At 41.6% G+C, this 15,341-nt stretch overlaps 1 protein-coding gene across 2 annotated transcripts; it reads left to right on the top strand.

The window, feature by feature from the left end:
* The first annotated feature begins 1,379 nt into the window (after window positions 1-1,379).
* On the top strand, window positions 1,380-15,030 carry LOC136449239 (T-box transcription factor TBX5-like). 2 transcript variants are annotated; one of them, XM_066449152.1, is made up of 6 exons: window positions 1,380-1,718; window positions 5,267-5,537; window positions 7,757-7,903; window positions 9,035-9,114; window positions 11,301-11,452; window positions 13,691-15,030. In XM_066449152.1, exons 1-6 carry the CDS (start codon window positions 1,489-1,491, stop codon window positions 14,914-14,916), a joined length of 2,106 nt encoding a protein of 701 aa, XP_066305249.1. In that variant the 5' UTR covers window positions 1,380-1,488; the 3' UTR covers window positions 14,917-15,030. The 2 variants fall into 2 exon arrangements, with proteins under 2 accessions (XP_066305249.1, XP_066305259.1); XM_066449162.1 differs by lacking the exon at window positions 1,380-1,718 and adding an exon at window positions 3,432-3,521.
* The last annotated feature ends 311 nt before the right edge of the window (window positions 15,031-15,341 follow it).

Raw genomic sequence — 15,341 nt, 5'->3', positions numbered from 1 at the left:
TTTGGGTTGTGAATGATACTAGTAATCAGATTATCAAGGGAGGAAATTGCACACCAATGGATCGGAAATACCGTCAAAATGGTGGAAATGTGGTCTTGTCTTGATAAGGTTCTGGGTCAGTCGAATGCTGTGTCACACACTTTGCAAGGCTTGACCAAGGCTTGGCGAAACAAGCAAACAAACAAAGAAGAAGAGAACAGAACAAAATTTGAGACCCACACCTCGAGCACGTAAATGATCAAGAACCCACCACACTTATCCAAAAGAGTAGGGGTCCTTCCCGGTGTGAGTGGATCACTGATAAATAAGTTCGGATATGCAACTTGTACTCTTCAAACCTGGTGTGATGCCATGATTTGGTTTACCTGGTAACCTCCTTGCTGGTATGCTATACAAACAAACAAACAAACAACTTCGGACGTACATGAAAATGAATCTAAAAAGATCATATTGATACATCTGCCTGGAAATTTGACTATCTTTGTGAACGGGTCCTTGTGACTAGGTGGCTGCACATTAGAACGTTATCATATTAAACAAGATAAACGCACGGAAAAATGCCAATGCGGAACATGTCGCAACTCGAAGTTCAAATACCAATGGTCTAGAAGACCCCAGAAATTGAATATTTTCACACTATCTATGACTGTTACAAAAGTTGAAGCGCTACGAAAAAAGCGACTCGAGGAGCGACATGCGGCCAGGTTTATTGTTTGAACAGATCAACTTCGGGAAAATCAAGGTTGACTGGCGAATAACTTCAATAAGCTTCGTTCAGTTTTCTCATGCATGGTGAAAAATGTGAAGACGGTGGACATTAAAATTCTCGATTATAACGTAAAAACATCAATCCAGGGCCTGTCAGCCATCTAGACGTTTGAAAATGTTCATTTCAGATTTTGTCAAAGACGTCTGAACGCTTCAAGGATTAAACCTTTAGCGTCTTCATTTCTTTGCACATACACGCTTCAGAACAACGTGAGAAGCCTGCATATCAAACAAAAGGCGAACAAAAATCCTTTTAGACACCAGACACGAGAAATATCTGTCATTAATATGAAAACGTTCGCCGGCGTCCCTTTCATTGAATCATCAGACGACTTTTGTACCCACAGTGTGATATGATAATCACCCTATTACTCGTCTGGCAACGGTGTCAGTCAACACCTCGGGCTCTCATTGGTTGATTAGTGCGCCTCCAATCAGCATCATTTGTGCACTCTCACACCTCCGTGTTTCCTTGTAAACTTGCATTGTCAACGGCCCTAATTCATATATTGCCTCAGTCTGACCACACAGTCGTCTGCAGACATCCTTTCTGTCAGGACTTGGCGGGTTTCAGACGTTATTTTCTCTCAGAATCCCGAGCGAACTCATTATCGTTTGTAGATAGATTTTCTGACAGGATTTCACAGACGTTTAGTTTCTCTCGGTCTTTCAGAACAGTCCAGGGTGAACTTGAGACCCGTGCAAGGATTATATTTCTTCATGATACCTCCACGCGATCACAGACTGCTCAGCGCACATGATAACAACATGCCGTGCGACCAGCGAGCGGTGTTACGGGAAACCCAGCGGCAGTGCATGTATCAGAAGGCGGCCAGGGAAACCTCGAGGATGCCGACGAGACCAAAAGTGGAACTCGAAGCTGAAAACCGCAAGTTGTGGGAACTTTTCCACCAAGCAGGGACGGAAATGATCATCAACACGAAAGGACGGTCAGTACTTCTTGGTTACTAAGTTTTTCTCCATAATTTAACGTTGTTGAGTACAAGTAACTTGTACAGTGTTTTATATGAGAAGTTCAAGTTGCCCTGACACTGAGGCTATCAAAATTCTGGTCTCAAAATTCGTGACATGTATGTCTGTCAGTGTAACTTTAATTTATGAGCTATCCTGTAAACCGAAACGTAGCTTTTTCGACACTTTTGACAGCTTGCTAGATTGTCTGTTTCTGAAAAAAAGATTATGGTGCGACGATTTATAAAGGAATTCGCAGCTAGTTTGCTAGCATCGCTGCCGTCGGTTTTTTTTTCTTGCAGAGGACAACCATGTGACAAAATCATGTGATTTGTACAAATTTTTAGAGACTTTCAACTTTCAACACTTTTAACTTTCAACAACAGTTTCTTCTTCAAGTTACACGCTTAGCCACATGTAAGGCCATTCAATGGCAGAAATAAATTCGCGCCTTTTGCCGCTTTTTTGCCTTCAACGGTTCCGTGGTTTTTGTGGGAACCGGCTCCATCTCTCCGCATGCGGTGGGCCACTAAACAAACTCACACCTCCGTGCGAGTTTGGTCTATTCAAGTATCGCCTGTTCACGTGTCCGAATGGCCCGAGGGAGTTTTTACATCTCACAGAGTTTGCTTTTATCACGTGTGTATTCAGAATGTCAGACAATGGATACGATTTTTCGCGAGCTATTATTATAGCAGCACGAAAACATGGCCAGAGCAGACTGTTCGCGCTAGAAAACCTATTCTTTTTGCACGCCCGGAAATCAAACTGTCTAGAATGGTGTCAGACAATTTCCAAATTTGCTAACGGAAAACAATGCAAGCACACTACGCGTAAGTCTTGTTGGATAAATATGTCAAAAGTTTGTATCTCATTAGCTGAATAGCTTCCAAGCAAAAGTGAAACGTCAGAAAATGTGATTTCATCAAGAGTAGATTAAAAAAAAGATGCCCAAGAATAATTGGAACAACTTTGAGCAATTTCTCATCTTCTGAAGTCCAAATTTATTTTCCACCCCCTCGATTTATATCCTTTTTTTTGTTTCAACGTCTCGGGTAAGATTTTACAAATTTTTGAGACACAATTTCTTCTTTTTTGTCCTTCTGTGTTCGTAGTCTAAGCGACCAGGTTAAAGGTAGGATTTCCACAAATATTTAGCGACATCATGACGATATCTCACTTGGTTTTCCTAGACTGGTGTTGTATTTTGGCCCCCAACCGTGCGGAGACAATGGTACTCCGTCATTCTATATTCATGTGTCTCCTTGATTGAAAAATATGCAAATCAGCCCGTTCGCAAGAATTTGGTTATCTAAAAGCAGATGTGACAAGAACGTCTTGTGAGACAGGAAAAAAAGTACATTAAAAAAAAAATTAATCGTTCCTGGCCCACCCATTTCTACTTTGAGCCGTTTGTTTCCTGTTTGCTTGCTTGTTTGTTTGTTTGTTTATCCATTCATTTGTTTATTTGTCTCCCCTTTGCGGTTTCAACAAATTGCTGGCAACTGAAAAAATACCCAACATGCAACATCGACCACATCTAAACGTACTTGGGAAACATTTGAAGAAAACACTTAAACAAACCCTCTCAAACGCCCTAAATTAGCACTGCAAGAATCGACCTTAATGTAGAATTTTATTCTAAAATAAGATGATGAAATTTTCAATTATTTTCGCGAAATAAAGAGGACAAATTTTAATACCCGTCCGTAAATTGATACCAATTACGCTTTGCGTTCTCTTGCCGTCGTAATCCAAAATGGCTGACTTGGGGAATAGAGGTACGCAGTTCCTTTGTCTGTTAAAAGCATTTTTACGGGCATAATTCGTGCTTGTATACCCTAGAAACTTGCAGATATATAGTATGATATTATGGAGGCAAATATGGTATTTTTATAGGGCGCTCTGTGGCTCGGAACGGTATAAAATGGTGCGATGAAGTCGGGTGTATTGACTGGGTATTATGTCCGCATCCTGAAGAACCGGCCAGATACAGCTGGATGTCATTTCAAGCATGGAAAATTTGATTGATTTTAGATTGGAATTTTAATGCGACACAGAACAGTCTCTGGTAGCTTTTGTTCCTTCATTTTCCACTGTGATGAGGATATTTGCGATCAGGATATCTAGTTTTCCTATCTATATATCCATGGCTTACATATCTTTTATTCGCTTCATTCATTCTCTGTTTTGAACAATAACACACGCATCATAACAAAATTATGTCGTCTGCAAGGTTGGAAAATTGTTCTTCAAAATAGATTCATTCATGTGTGGAAAATATTTCACCATTACATCTTCTCAAAATGTAACCCAATATATTGATACATGGATCTTTTCTTTGTACTAGAACACGGTGAACATTGGCTTGGTCTACTCACCCATCTGCCCCTTGCTTAAGTCTAGAATTACAATTGCATTGTTTTCCATCCTTTGTTTTCCATTATGTAGATTTCATCTATTTTTCTACTCAAGCCACACACGCAAAACCAATTTAGGAACGACAGAATCGCATCAATTGTACGCGACTGATTTCTCTCAAATTGTTTCGACTACAGCTGTCAAGATTCTGTGAAATTTACCGTAGAACCTATTAACTTGGAAACCTCATCAAATATGCAGCAGATTTCATGCTTGATGAGAGTCTTTCAGGCATGTCTGACCCCTAATGGGCGAAAATAGTCCCAGTTCAATTTCCAGAAGCAAGGCCTTTTTGATTTGGAATTAGATATAGCATTATGAATCGATCTGCCATGCTTTGTGAAGCCCCTGATAGAATTCATGCAAATGTTGATGAAATTGTAACTTTCCACCTTCATGAAAGAGAAGAAGACTTCTAATTCAGATCGAGGTAAAGGTTGGATCAAGCTCGATGGAACAACTCATAAGTAGTAAATAGTACACAAATTTCGGTCAGATTTATTTCTAATGATTATATCTTTATTCGCCTCGATCCACAGTGCAAAAATGTTGAGTCCTCCGACTTTTTGTCATTGACTGTTGTAGTTTAAATGTTTTTTATTTTTTGGTCATCAAAAATGTGAAACTTTGGCCATCAAAAAATATATGATTCACAAAGCTGGGATGTCAGTTCTAACCATGTTGAAAGTAGCCTGGGTGCCATCCTTTAACTACCAGCGCAGGGCTCCTACACTCGCTACCCTAAGAAAATAAGTGTTTTTAGGGTAGCGAGTATAGGAGTCCTGGTAGTAATCTCGGATGGCACCCAGGCTATACTGAAAGTGGGTTGGATGGAATTAGTGAGTCTAACGATGTATTTTGTGTCGTCATAGGTGCATTTTTTTTTAATCAGTCTTTTTATTAATTTTCACAAACATTAGATAAACATACAGAAAAACTAATACAGGAAGGACATGTGGAACACAAAAAGGCAGATAGATAAAAAACAGAAAACACATTTGGATATGAGGAAAGAATAACAAACAGGGGCTGTATCATTTTATCCATTATATGGTTTTGACGTTAAAGCTATTTTCCCCCATTTACCAATGTGTTTTTTTTACAGGTGCATGTTTCCAACACTGAGTCTGAACCTCTCCGGTCTGCAACCCGGTCGCAAGTACTACATCCTCGTGAAGATGATCCTCACAGACGACTCCCTGTACGCTTATCGCAACAACCAGTGGGTAGTGGTCGGAGGCGATGCCAAGCCCAGCGTAGCGGACAGCGTGTATGTCCACCCCAAGTGTCCAGAGTACGGGGCGAAGCTCATGGAGCGCCCGCTGGCCTTTCCCGCGCTCAAACTCAGCAGCAGGATGCATGATGGGAAAAACATGGTACGTTGCAAACCTACTAACACAAAACCTACGACTCAACAGTTATTTCATGATATATACTGTAATACAGCTTTTCTTAAAGACATATATGATAACTATAAAGATGTTAATTTGTTATGGTTGGTTTCTTAGATATTTTTAATATCCAGGCAGGGGTTCGAAAATTGAATATGGCATTCATTTTTGCCAAGACATGCTTGCATTATGACTGAATTACAAAACAATCCACCTAGAGCTTCTTTGAGTAAGCTGCTGTATTCATGCCCACACACTGACTCAAAAACGTCGTCTTCTCGGCGAAGCTTATAAGTCTAAGTTGTAAGTACGTTGAATGACAAATTCAAGGGCACAACCGCTTTTAAGTTATTCTGTCAGTTTCAGTTCATTCTGTCTATATCTTCTATGTGGTTCTGCAATATCAATAATGGAAACTGAGTAGTAAAATGTTTCATAATTACACACTTATCCTTGAATTACCTTCCAAAAGGGCCCATGTTCATCCTATAATTTATTCATGAGTTGGATCCCAAGTGTAGTGAATATTTGTCAACAGGGTACAATGGTCCACACTCCAATGGTCGTATTGTCTGCAGTGTTTTATTTCGCATATGGACTCTGGACTGAATATTCATGACTGGCTCAGACTGCATTGATCAGTTTTGCCAGATGTTCTGTATTCAATACCCAATCTCCAAGCAGATGTAAGGATCTTTCTCAGTCTCAGAGTTTTATCTTGGTTTTATGTTTTGTTTTTTTACAGCATCTAGAATGTGTTTCTAGTTGAAGTGTACCTTTTCAAATCGTATTTGAGAGGGTAGCCGTAACAAAATAATCCCACTAGAGATAGAAGGCAGCAAAAAACAAAATAACCCTCTGCTAGAAGATTATACACAAGTCTACCTACTGCACTTCTAGATGCAATTTATATTAGCTTTTTCTTATATTTTATTTCAAAATTCAAGTCTGTTTATACTGAAATTTAATTCATAATTCAAAATTTTCCCTTCTTCAAATTCCTGTTATTTCTCAAAAATAGGGAAACAATTTTGCTAAAATATGTGTATCAGACCAAAACCTTCTTTATCAGATAATTGATGTTGCTTTCTAGTGCATCCTAAATATGAAATGTAGTATATGAATGTAATATACATGCATGTTTGTATCTGACAGTGGTATAGGCAATGTAGCAGCATTTTATACATACTGCAGCATAATTGTTGCAATTAGAGGATTAGATATGTAAGAGCCATTTGCCTTGTGCCCTCCCCAAATGTCTGGCACCGTGTTGAAAATGCTGAATGCAGACGATAATGTTCTATAAGTAGAGAAGTGCTGTCACACATCGCCTCTGTCACAAACACACCCAGACAGCTGGGTACCTACTAAGTGCATCGATTGCTTTTAAAACCCAACGATTGACAGAATTGTCTACGGAGGGTCAAGTCAGTGGCACGGGGCCAAACGTTGGCGGGGTGTGGTGTAGTAGAACTGGTGCAGAAGTGAATCATGTAGCAAGCTGAGCAGCTGCTGTTGTACATTCCCGAGTCACATGGGGTTATTCTGTCAATCAATAGTGTTTTAGTGCTCGACTGTGTCCTGAAGTAATGGTTCTGATACTGGTACAGGTACATATACGAATACATATATATGGCCTCTGTCGGTAAGTATTGACCATAGTAAAATCCTAATTCACAACAGCCCTACAGCATCGACTATGGCTAAACAGCCCTGTACGAGAATGGCAGTCTCTGCCAAAAAAATCGCATCTGTATGCTGACTCAGTTCTGTTGCAAAGCTCTTTTCTGCGAATCCACTTAATAAGGATATAGGCCTCATCTATGAGATGTATTCTTGTGGTTTTTAGATTTTGAAAAAGTGGAACTTGAAAATGATAATGATGAAAACACTGCATCTACGGGAAAATTCAGCACTTGGTATATACTGTTTCTTTGTGACAAACAAAGATGTCTATAATTGTGTACATCTATATAATTTTTCCCTTCCCAAGGATAAGATTTTTTTTTTAATTCTCTTTTCTTCATCTTGGTGCATGCACACAATTTTTAAAAGAATTTTGTATAAGATTTATATTTTGGATTAAGTATTAAACTTTAGGTTTGTCTTGTGTACATGCACCGAGATGGGGAATGAATCATTGTGCATGTATTTGATCTATGGTTTCAATGGACCCAAATGTGAATGTGCTGATTGTGTTGTAGGTCCAGCTGAGGTCTATGCACAAGTACCAGCCGGTGGTGCAGGTAGTGGAGGCGGAGAACATGACGGACCTGGCCGTGGCGCCGTCATGGCAGTTCTCCTTCCCCGTTACGGAGTTCATGGCCGTCTCTTCCTACTACAGCGACAAGGTCAGTTCTACGTGATTATCTACGTGAAGGTAGCGTGCGTAGTGCTGTGTACCTAAACCTGTGTTCAGGTTCAGGTCCGGATTTAGACCCAGAGGTTCAGGTTCTTATGTTATAAGTCCGGACCTAAACCCATGGCATATGTGTGCTGAGGCCACACCAATTCAATTTCTTGGTTTCCCCCCCAACAGATTTTTTCTTAGCAAAAAAAAAATAATGAAAACAGAAGGCTAGGGTGAAAACTTGCACCTGAGCTTGAAAAAATTGTGTGCACCAAAGTACAAACTTTCCTCTGAGATTCTGTTTTCCTGTCAATTTTGCAATATAGCATTTTTTTAAAAAGTCTGTTAACCAAGAAATTAAAATTGTGTGGCCTGGAAATATTTTTTCCTGTTACATGTAAAACTGCATATTGGCATATATTCTACATGCACTTTGAGAACTATATACGCAAAACTATATACAGTCAGTAGTTCAGTTATAAACTCAAAAACAGAAATGTTTTCATATTTTTCCAAATGTCACGATCTAAGAAAGGTTTAAGATGGTCTAAAACAAAAAGGAGAGTATAAACGTGAGATATCTGGTTCAAGTCAGGATGTGTTTCCAGACGTCAAGTTTTTTTGGGGACTTGAACCTTAACGTCCGGGGTTTAGGTACACGGCACTAAGCGTGCGTAGTCCTGTTGTTAGCGACCCTGCCTCTGGACCAAGGAGTCGTGAGTTTGAATCCTGGCTGTGTCGCTCATCCGACACAAACGCTTCTGCAGAAGGTTGCAGTCTTTAGGACGGGATGTTAATACTTGGTGTACTTGTCGAAAAATGCTAGGGGAATTTTCTTGGTATGATGAACATGTAAATTCTGTACTGTACTCACGAGTTAGAGATCTCTGTCTTTCTTGTGTAATGTGTAGAAATGTTCCTGGTGAAGCCCTTGGCACTGAAAATGCAAATATATGTTTCCATCGTAGTACTACTGTACTACCAACTATTTTCACCACAAAAAAACTCTCATCACAACTATGAAATTAAAGCAAAAAAAACTGTCTCTGTATGTTATGTAACTCTATGCCCGCATTGCTTTGATTTAATTTGTTGGAGTTTAATGTTGTGTCCTTTTTGTTGTGTACAACAGATCAGAAAGCTGAAAGTGGACAACAACAAGTTTGCCAAGAACCTTCGGAACCTTGAGTCAGTGGACCGCAGAGAGAGAAGGTGTGTATTCTTCCCCAAATTTCTTAATTTTTTTTAATGTCAACTAAATACAGCATTTTTTTTTGCATTATTTTATGATATGAAAAAAAAATTTATACAAATTTATTTTCTGTTTTTTTGTATAGACTGAAGGCAAGCTTATTTCAATTTGTTGGAACACCAACTGAGTTTAGTTAGGCAAAACCTTCTAGCCACTTTGCATCGGCTCCCTCTAGTGATAGTTTTGTGAACTGCATCAGTAGCTAGCTTCCTTGTTAATGCACAGAGGGTCCTGAAATAATTGAAAGAATGGCATCAGTGAAATATTCAGCAAACCATCCAAAAAAGCAGAAAACTTGATCATATGAATTGCAGTTACATGAAGTGTGTCAAGCAACAAACAGTTTTGGCTTTAAATTTTAAGTGTATCAAACAGTTTCTGGAGCTGATAACAAAGAAAATTACTTTATAATAACTACCATGTTCTTTGAATTGCTAGTTGCATGAAGTTGGTAGCTCTTTGGAAAAAAAGTTAGCTAAAAGACCTCATCTAAGTCAACATTTCCATTGCCTTCTTCGGTGCCTTAAAAACTCTACCACTTAATTCAGTAATATATGTAAGACACCCATCTCAGTTCTACTGATATATGGCTAGCATTTGAGAAACTCACACAGTTTATATTGTTCAGTAATGGTTTAACAGCCTGCAATTAACAACCCTAACAGTAAACAGCCCCTTCAGTCAGCCGAACCTACTGTTTCTTTACAAAAAGGGCTGGTGGTCCGCTAATTAAAATGCTGACATCAGCGCTAGTACCAAAAAGTGCCCTTATATTACAACATGATGGGTAAAAAAGTGGTATCCAGGTATGTAGGGCAGGAGAGAATATTACGCTTCCCCCTTGTAGTTTCCGACAAACCGCCGTTGGCGATGTTCGGGAAAAGGTTAGTTGGTCCATTCAGCGTACTACCGGTAACGCCAAAGGGTGGGCAATCAAAGTATTGTCCGAGCCCCTAAATCACAGCAACAGCCTTAATGCTAGAGTAATGGCCTCTCACACAAGTCATGCCGTGTAAGCCATCTACCTCGAGATTGATCGCCAAGTTTATGATGGCAGGGTACACGAATAAATTGAAATTAAGGTGTCAAGATGCAGTTTGTCTCCGATGTTTGGCGTAAATCTTCTTCGCGATGTCTCTAGTACAGGTCTAGGGAGTTAATGGTCGTACGGAAAACTAACAGACGCAGAAAGGACCTACCTATTAAACAGGATGTGGTTATACCGATGCCTAGCCACCCTGTTGTGCGCCGACCACCCATGGTGGAACGCCCGTCTGTAAAAAAACTCTCGTCTTTGCAAAAGGAAAACATTAAAACCAATTTTTGACAGAAAAGACATGTTTTAAACTGAAGTCCTAAACCCTGACTGTTCCATGGTGAGATTTCCTTATCTGTGTGTTTGACAGCAACAGTGAGATTTAATAAGAACCTCACAAGTTTTGTTGTGAAAATGCTAATTACAAATCACACCATTTCGTGATGTCCATTCGCTAGTCTACACGGGTGGTAGCTCGGATAGCATTCTTGTATCGAAGAGTTGAAGAATGATTTAAGAGGTTGATATGTGAGGATATACTTTTTGAGAATTTTAGCATTTCGATACAATTGTCATTTAGCTTGGTCCAGCAAATCTTTAGGAGAAAAATGTACCCTTACTGAGTTCACTCGTGTTTTTACCATCAATTGTTGACTCCTTTGCAAACTTTGAGTATTTTTAATTCTAACATAAGTAGGAAAATGAAGTCATGAGCATATGACATGCATTATTACAGAGCTTATTTTTTTTTCCTTTCTGTGCCCATGGTAACCAAACCTGCTGATCAAGGCTCAGTCCTAATGAGACTCTTCCGAGCCATAAACCAATTAGGCAGGCGCAGTAATTGAGTTAATAACTACCCTGCCTTGGCACCAATAAATCTGGGAGGATTTTGGAGACACAAGCGAAGCATATGGAATACAAAAAAGTCCACCAAGTTTTGTCTTTCATGACTCTTATTATTGTTTGCTCGTATTAAATGATTATATCTATTATGTTTAACTGCGATTGCTTTTAGTAGTTGTGAGGGGTTTTGTCGGGTTGCTTGTAGCTCTTTATTCCGTCTGTTTGGCTTTAATTCCGGTTCTTTTGTCCGTTTTTTATGTGTAGCCAGGGGCAGGTGCCGGCAGTCCCGCGGATGGTGCGACCACCGGCGCAGAAGTCCCCTCCTCCCATTACCTGCGTACTTCCCCAAACCACCTGTGGAAACAGCGTACAAACAGCTTCGCCCGCCGCCGTCACCCACGTCTCCCCCAAGCAGGGTACGTACATTACGGAGGTTTATTCGTCCCCCATCCGGCGCAATTAACACCCGCCAGAGTCACCCCGGGTGATATACGACCTGCCATCGACGTCCGCAGCACATAATTCCTGCCTGAGCCGTCCACATCAATTGTATATCATTAGAAGAGACTGGGTGTCTCTGTCGCACCACGCAAGTAGCGCTGTCGTTAATTACAGGGTTAACATCTAGGGCAAGCTGCCTGTCCAGTAACGTTATGTTCTCATGGACACGTTATGTAGAAAGGCAGAAAAGTTTCCAAATTTGTGAATTCTGCAGTGTTCCAACTGTGTTTTCTGTGTTCATCAAAAATTAGACGTAAGTTTAAGAACTGATCAAAATATAAAACCTTAAGTTCTAGTACAGGTAAGCTTTCAGCTTTCATTTAAAAAGTCTTGAAAAAGAGTATGGTGACTACCCAGCAGACTAGATTAAAACGAGTTAACTTCCCATGGGTAGAAGAATTGATTCTTTCTAATCCCCTGAAAAATAGGTTGAAAACAGTTTTCGCGATTTATCGTCCAGAACAAAAGAAACCTTGCTCCTAGCTGCCACATTTCTGCCGAGATTTACGACAAGCTGTCTGCCAACATAACAGCCCGAGCGTCGAAAACATCATGTCTCCAAACCTCACTCTACTTTATTGACAGCTCACTCACACGTGAAAGAGGAAAGATCTGAAACTTAGAAGAATTGTGCCCACGTTGTAACCTAACGTTGTAACCTATTGGGTGATATTGTGACTCATAGAACCATTGCTGTCACCCAACCCCTTTTGACAATCATGACATCAATCTGAAGAAGTACTATCAAAGCTTTGAAGTGATCCTTACAAGTCGCTGCTGCCATTTTGGAACACTTTGGTAGCATTGCATAGCTTAAGGCTATTTTAAATAAGAAAAACTCTCAAAAGTGAACATTTATCAATCTAGTCACTGTGCTTTAAGACAGTATAAATGATAGGAAAGGCGTCCTGCTGTTGATGTATACGCCATTAGGTGGCAAGTTAATAGATTAGGCAATTGATAGCCATTTATGCTTATGAACTCATCTTTCTTAGCTTCTCATTGTATTTCTGGCCGTTTTCCTTTCTCGGAATTGCCATCATACATACAAGCATTCTTTTAACAATTGATGAATAGAAACAGTTTATAACTGATGACGTCAACAAAAGGGAATGACCAGTCGAGTTGAAGAAAAAGAGAACCTAAACTAGAGAGTGTCTGTCAAGACTTGAGCGTTGTGACATATTTCACCCCCTCTGACCTGTATCTGTTAGTATTAACAACTATGGTGGCGGTGTACAGCAGGCTGTATTACTGTAATACCTGGTCCTGTACACCTTTCCTAGATAGCGGTGTAGATCCGGCAGTGATAAGGGAGTGTGTGTTATCAGTTGGTCGTCACTTAAGGTGTGGAGGTGCTTCGGAGATAACATAGTCGTGTGTGGTTGGTTAAACACCTCACAGAGTGGCTTGCCTTGAACTACTTGCAGGGATCTCCCCAGAAATATAGAGCAGGATGGGGGGAGGGTGCCAAGCACTGGCTACGTGTCGCGAGGGGGAAGGTCTGGAGGGGGGCGCACACCTCTCAAAAGGAGAGCGGCTGTTGCATTTTGCCTTTTTCAGACATAATGGAAGTCATGTCCTGCAACTTCAGCTTTACATATGAAATTTCTAGTTTTGAGCAAAATTACAGGCTTTGCTGGGTAAAAATTGGAAAAAATACCCTAACTTTAAAAATCAACAGGATGAAGCTGGGATTAGAACAGGATGGAGGAGCGCCACTGTTCTATTCTTTAGGGAGAATCTTGTACTTGTACTCACTTGTACAGATGACTGTATGACTCTAACAGTGCCAGCGACAATCGTTGTGTGACTGTTTTTTTACAACATCAACCAAATTTGTTGTAAAAAAAGGCCGTCTTGAGACAAAAAAAGATTTTCATAGGTTCTTGTCAGTTGTTGGTTCTGCCATAGCATAACATTTCACAACAACAAAAAGTTAAGCATCAAATACGATCATTTCTTCAATTTTTTACCTAATGTATTTCTTGTGTACAAATTGTTGGGACATCATGGTCTGTATTTTTTTTAGAAGTTGTTCTAGAAAGACTGAATGCAGCCAGAGGTTGTTTCTACAACTACCTTAGCTGCTCAATACAGTGGATCATCATCTAGCTGTCAAACTAAACCTTTTTTTTTTCTGTCCCGTTCAGGTGTTGTACCGCTGCAGCCTGGCGTGCCCTCTGCCGACCAGCTCTCCGCGTACGCCGCCAAGGTCGCCCAGGAGCCCCCGCTCTCCGTCAAAATCTTCAACAGCTTCTCCGTGCCTCACCGCCGCCTGCACACCCGCAACAAGTCGCACTACGCCGTCTATAAACATCAGGTGGCCTTCGCTCCCAACCCCGACGGTCTCCTGGCGTTCAGTAAACACACCACCCCTTCAGGAGTCCACAACGACGTGTTCCCTTCCTCGTCCGCCAGTAGTTCGTCCTGCCCTAGCTCTACCAGCACACAGAGGAACTTTGCAATGCCTGGAAGTACCTATTCCACTGCTGCTAAAAGGGGTGTTGCACGTCGCGGGAAGAAAAGTTCTCAGGACTCGGTACTCCTGCCTAGCACCCTGGTGTTGCCGACGTGTAGCGTAGGCAGCGACGGCGTGAGATTCGAACCCTTCAGCGTTCCCAGCTGTATGCTTGAGTCGCGGCTGACGAACGTCAACACAACTGCTGCTAGTACTGTCAGAGCCAGCTCGGAGATGTTCACTGCCACCACCACAAGTAGCGCCGCCTCCACCAGATCAAGCGCGACCGTCAACCCGCTGGTGATGAGGAGCAAGAGCCAGGTCCGCGAGCACCCGTACACAAGGGTGTTGTCTCGCGGCAGCGCGTCTGTCCAGCCATCCATGGCGCACGTCGCCCACCAACTGAACATTCCCAGCAACATGGCCGCCCAGCCCTGTCTGACCGCAAACCCAGCTGTGTCCAGACAACAAACGTCCACCACCCACTCCGGCCCATTCCACCAACCAGAAGCCTGGATGAACCACCTGTCGTCGGACCTTCTCGTCAACGTGAACCTCCAGTCGTTGGGTCAGCTGGTCAGCCGTGTCCAGCCCAGATGCATCCAGCAGGAGATGCTCGGAGAGCTCTACAACCCTGCCGAGGTGGAGAAGCTACGGGCGTCCACTACCATGCAGGCTCCCATGGCGTGCACCTCCGCCAGTCTCCACACGCAGCAGATCTCTGACATCCCCCTTACACAGCCTCTCCAGCCCACGGCGCTGGCCTACATGAGACACTTCCAGGGCATGTCCGCCGCCTTCACTCCCACCAGCAACGACGCGATCGTCAACCCCATCGCGGTCCGCACCAAGGCTCAGCTTAAGGCTTACCCTACGCACATGGGATACTTCCCTCTTCCCTCGGGAATGGTACTATAAGAAATTCCATCCTGTTGCATGTATAAGGAACTAGCTTGTCCCCGTCATCGGGGACGGGAAAAACGGAATTTCGATGAGTTTAGGCCTTATCAAAACTCACCACATTTGATAGTTAAAAAAAGCCATACTTGAGTTGAAGAAGAGTATTAACTAAACAGAACTGTTGCTTAAGTATCAAACATGTGATGATTAGAAGAATGGAACTCTTCCAATTTAGTAGTCTTAGTACTTCCTGTTACGAACCTGCCTGTATATACTAACAACATAAAGGAACTGAATAATGGTGCTACCTCGCTGGACACCTCAACAGGGTGACAGGAGTTCTCTCAACAACTCAGGGTAAATTAAAAACAAAGAGATTCTATACAAATATATATGAAGACTGTCCAGTACCTGTAAAGTAAGGCCTACCAGTGTACCTGGAT

Source organism: Branchiostoma lanceolatum, chromosome 1 (genome assembly GCF_035083965.1).
Source record: "Branchiostoma lanceolatum isolate klBraLanc5 chromosome 1, klBraLanc5.hap2, whole genome shotgun sequence".
In the NCBI taxonomy this organism is placed as follows: domain Eukaryota; kingdom Metazoa; phylum Chordata; class Leptocardii; order Amphioxiformes; family Branchiostomatidae; genus Branchiostoma; species Branchiostoma lanceolatum.
The sequence above is the reverse complement of the archived record's forward strand: the minus strand, read 5'-3'. Positions and strand labels throughout refer to the sequence as shown.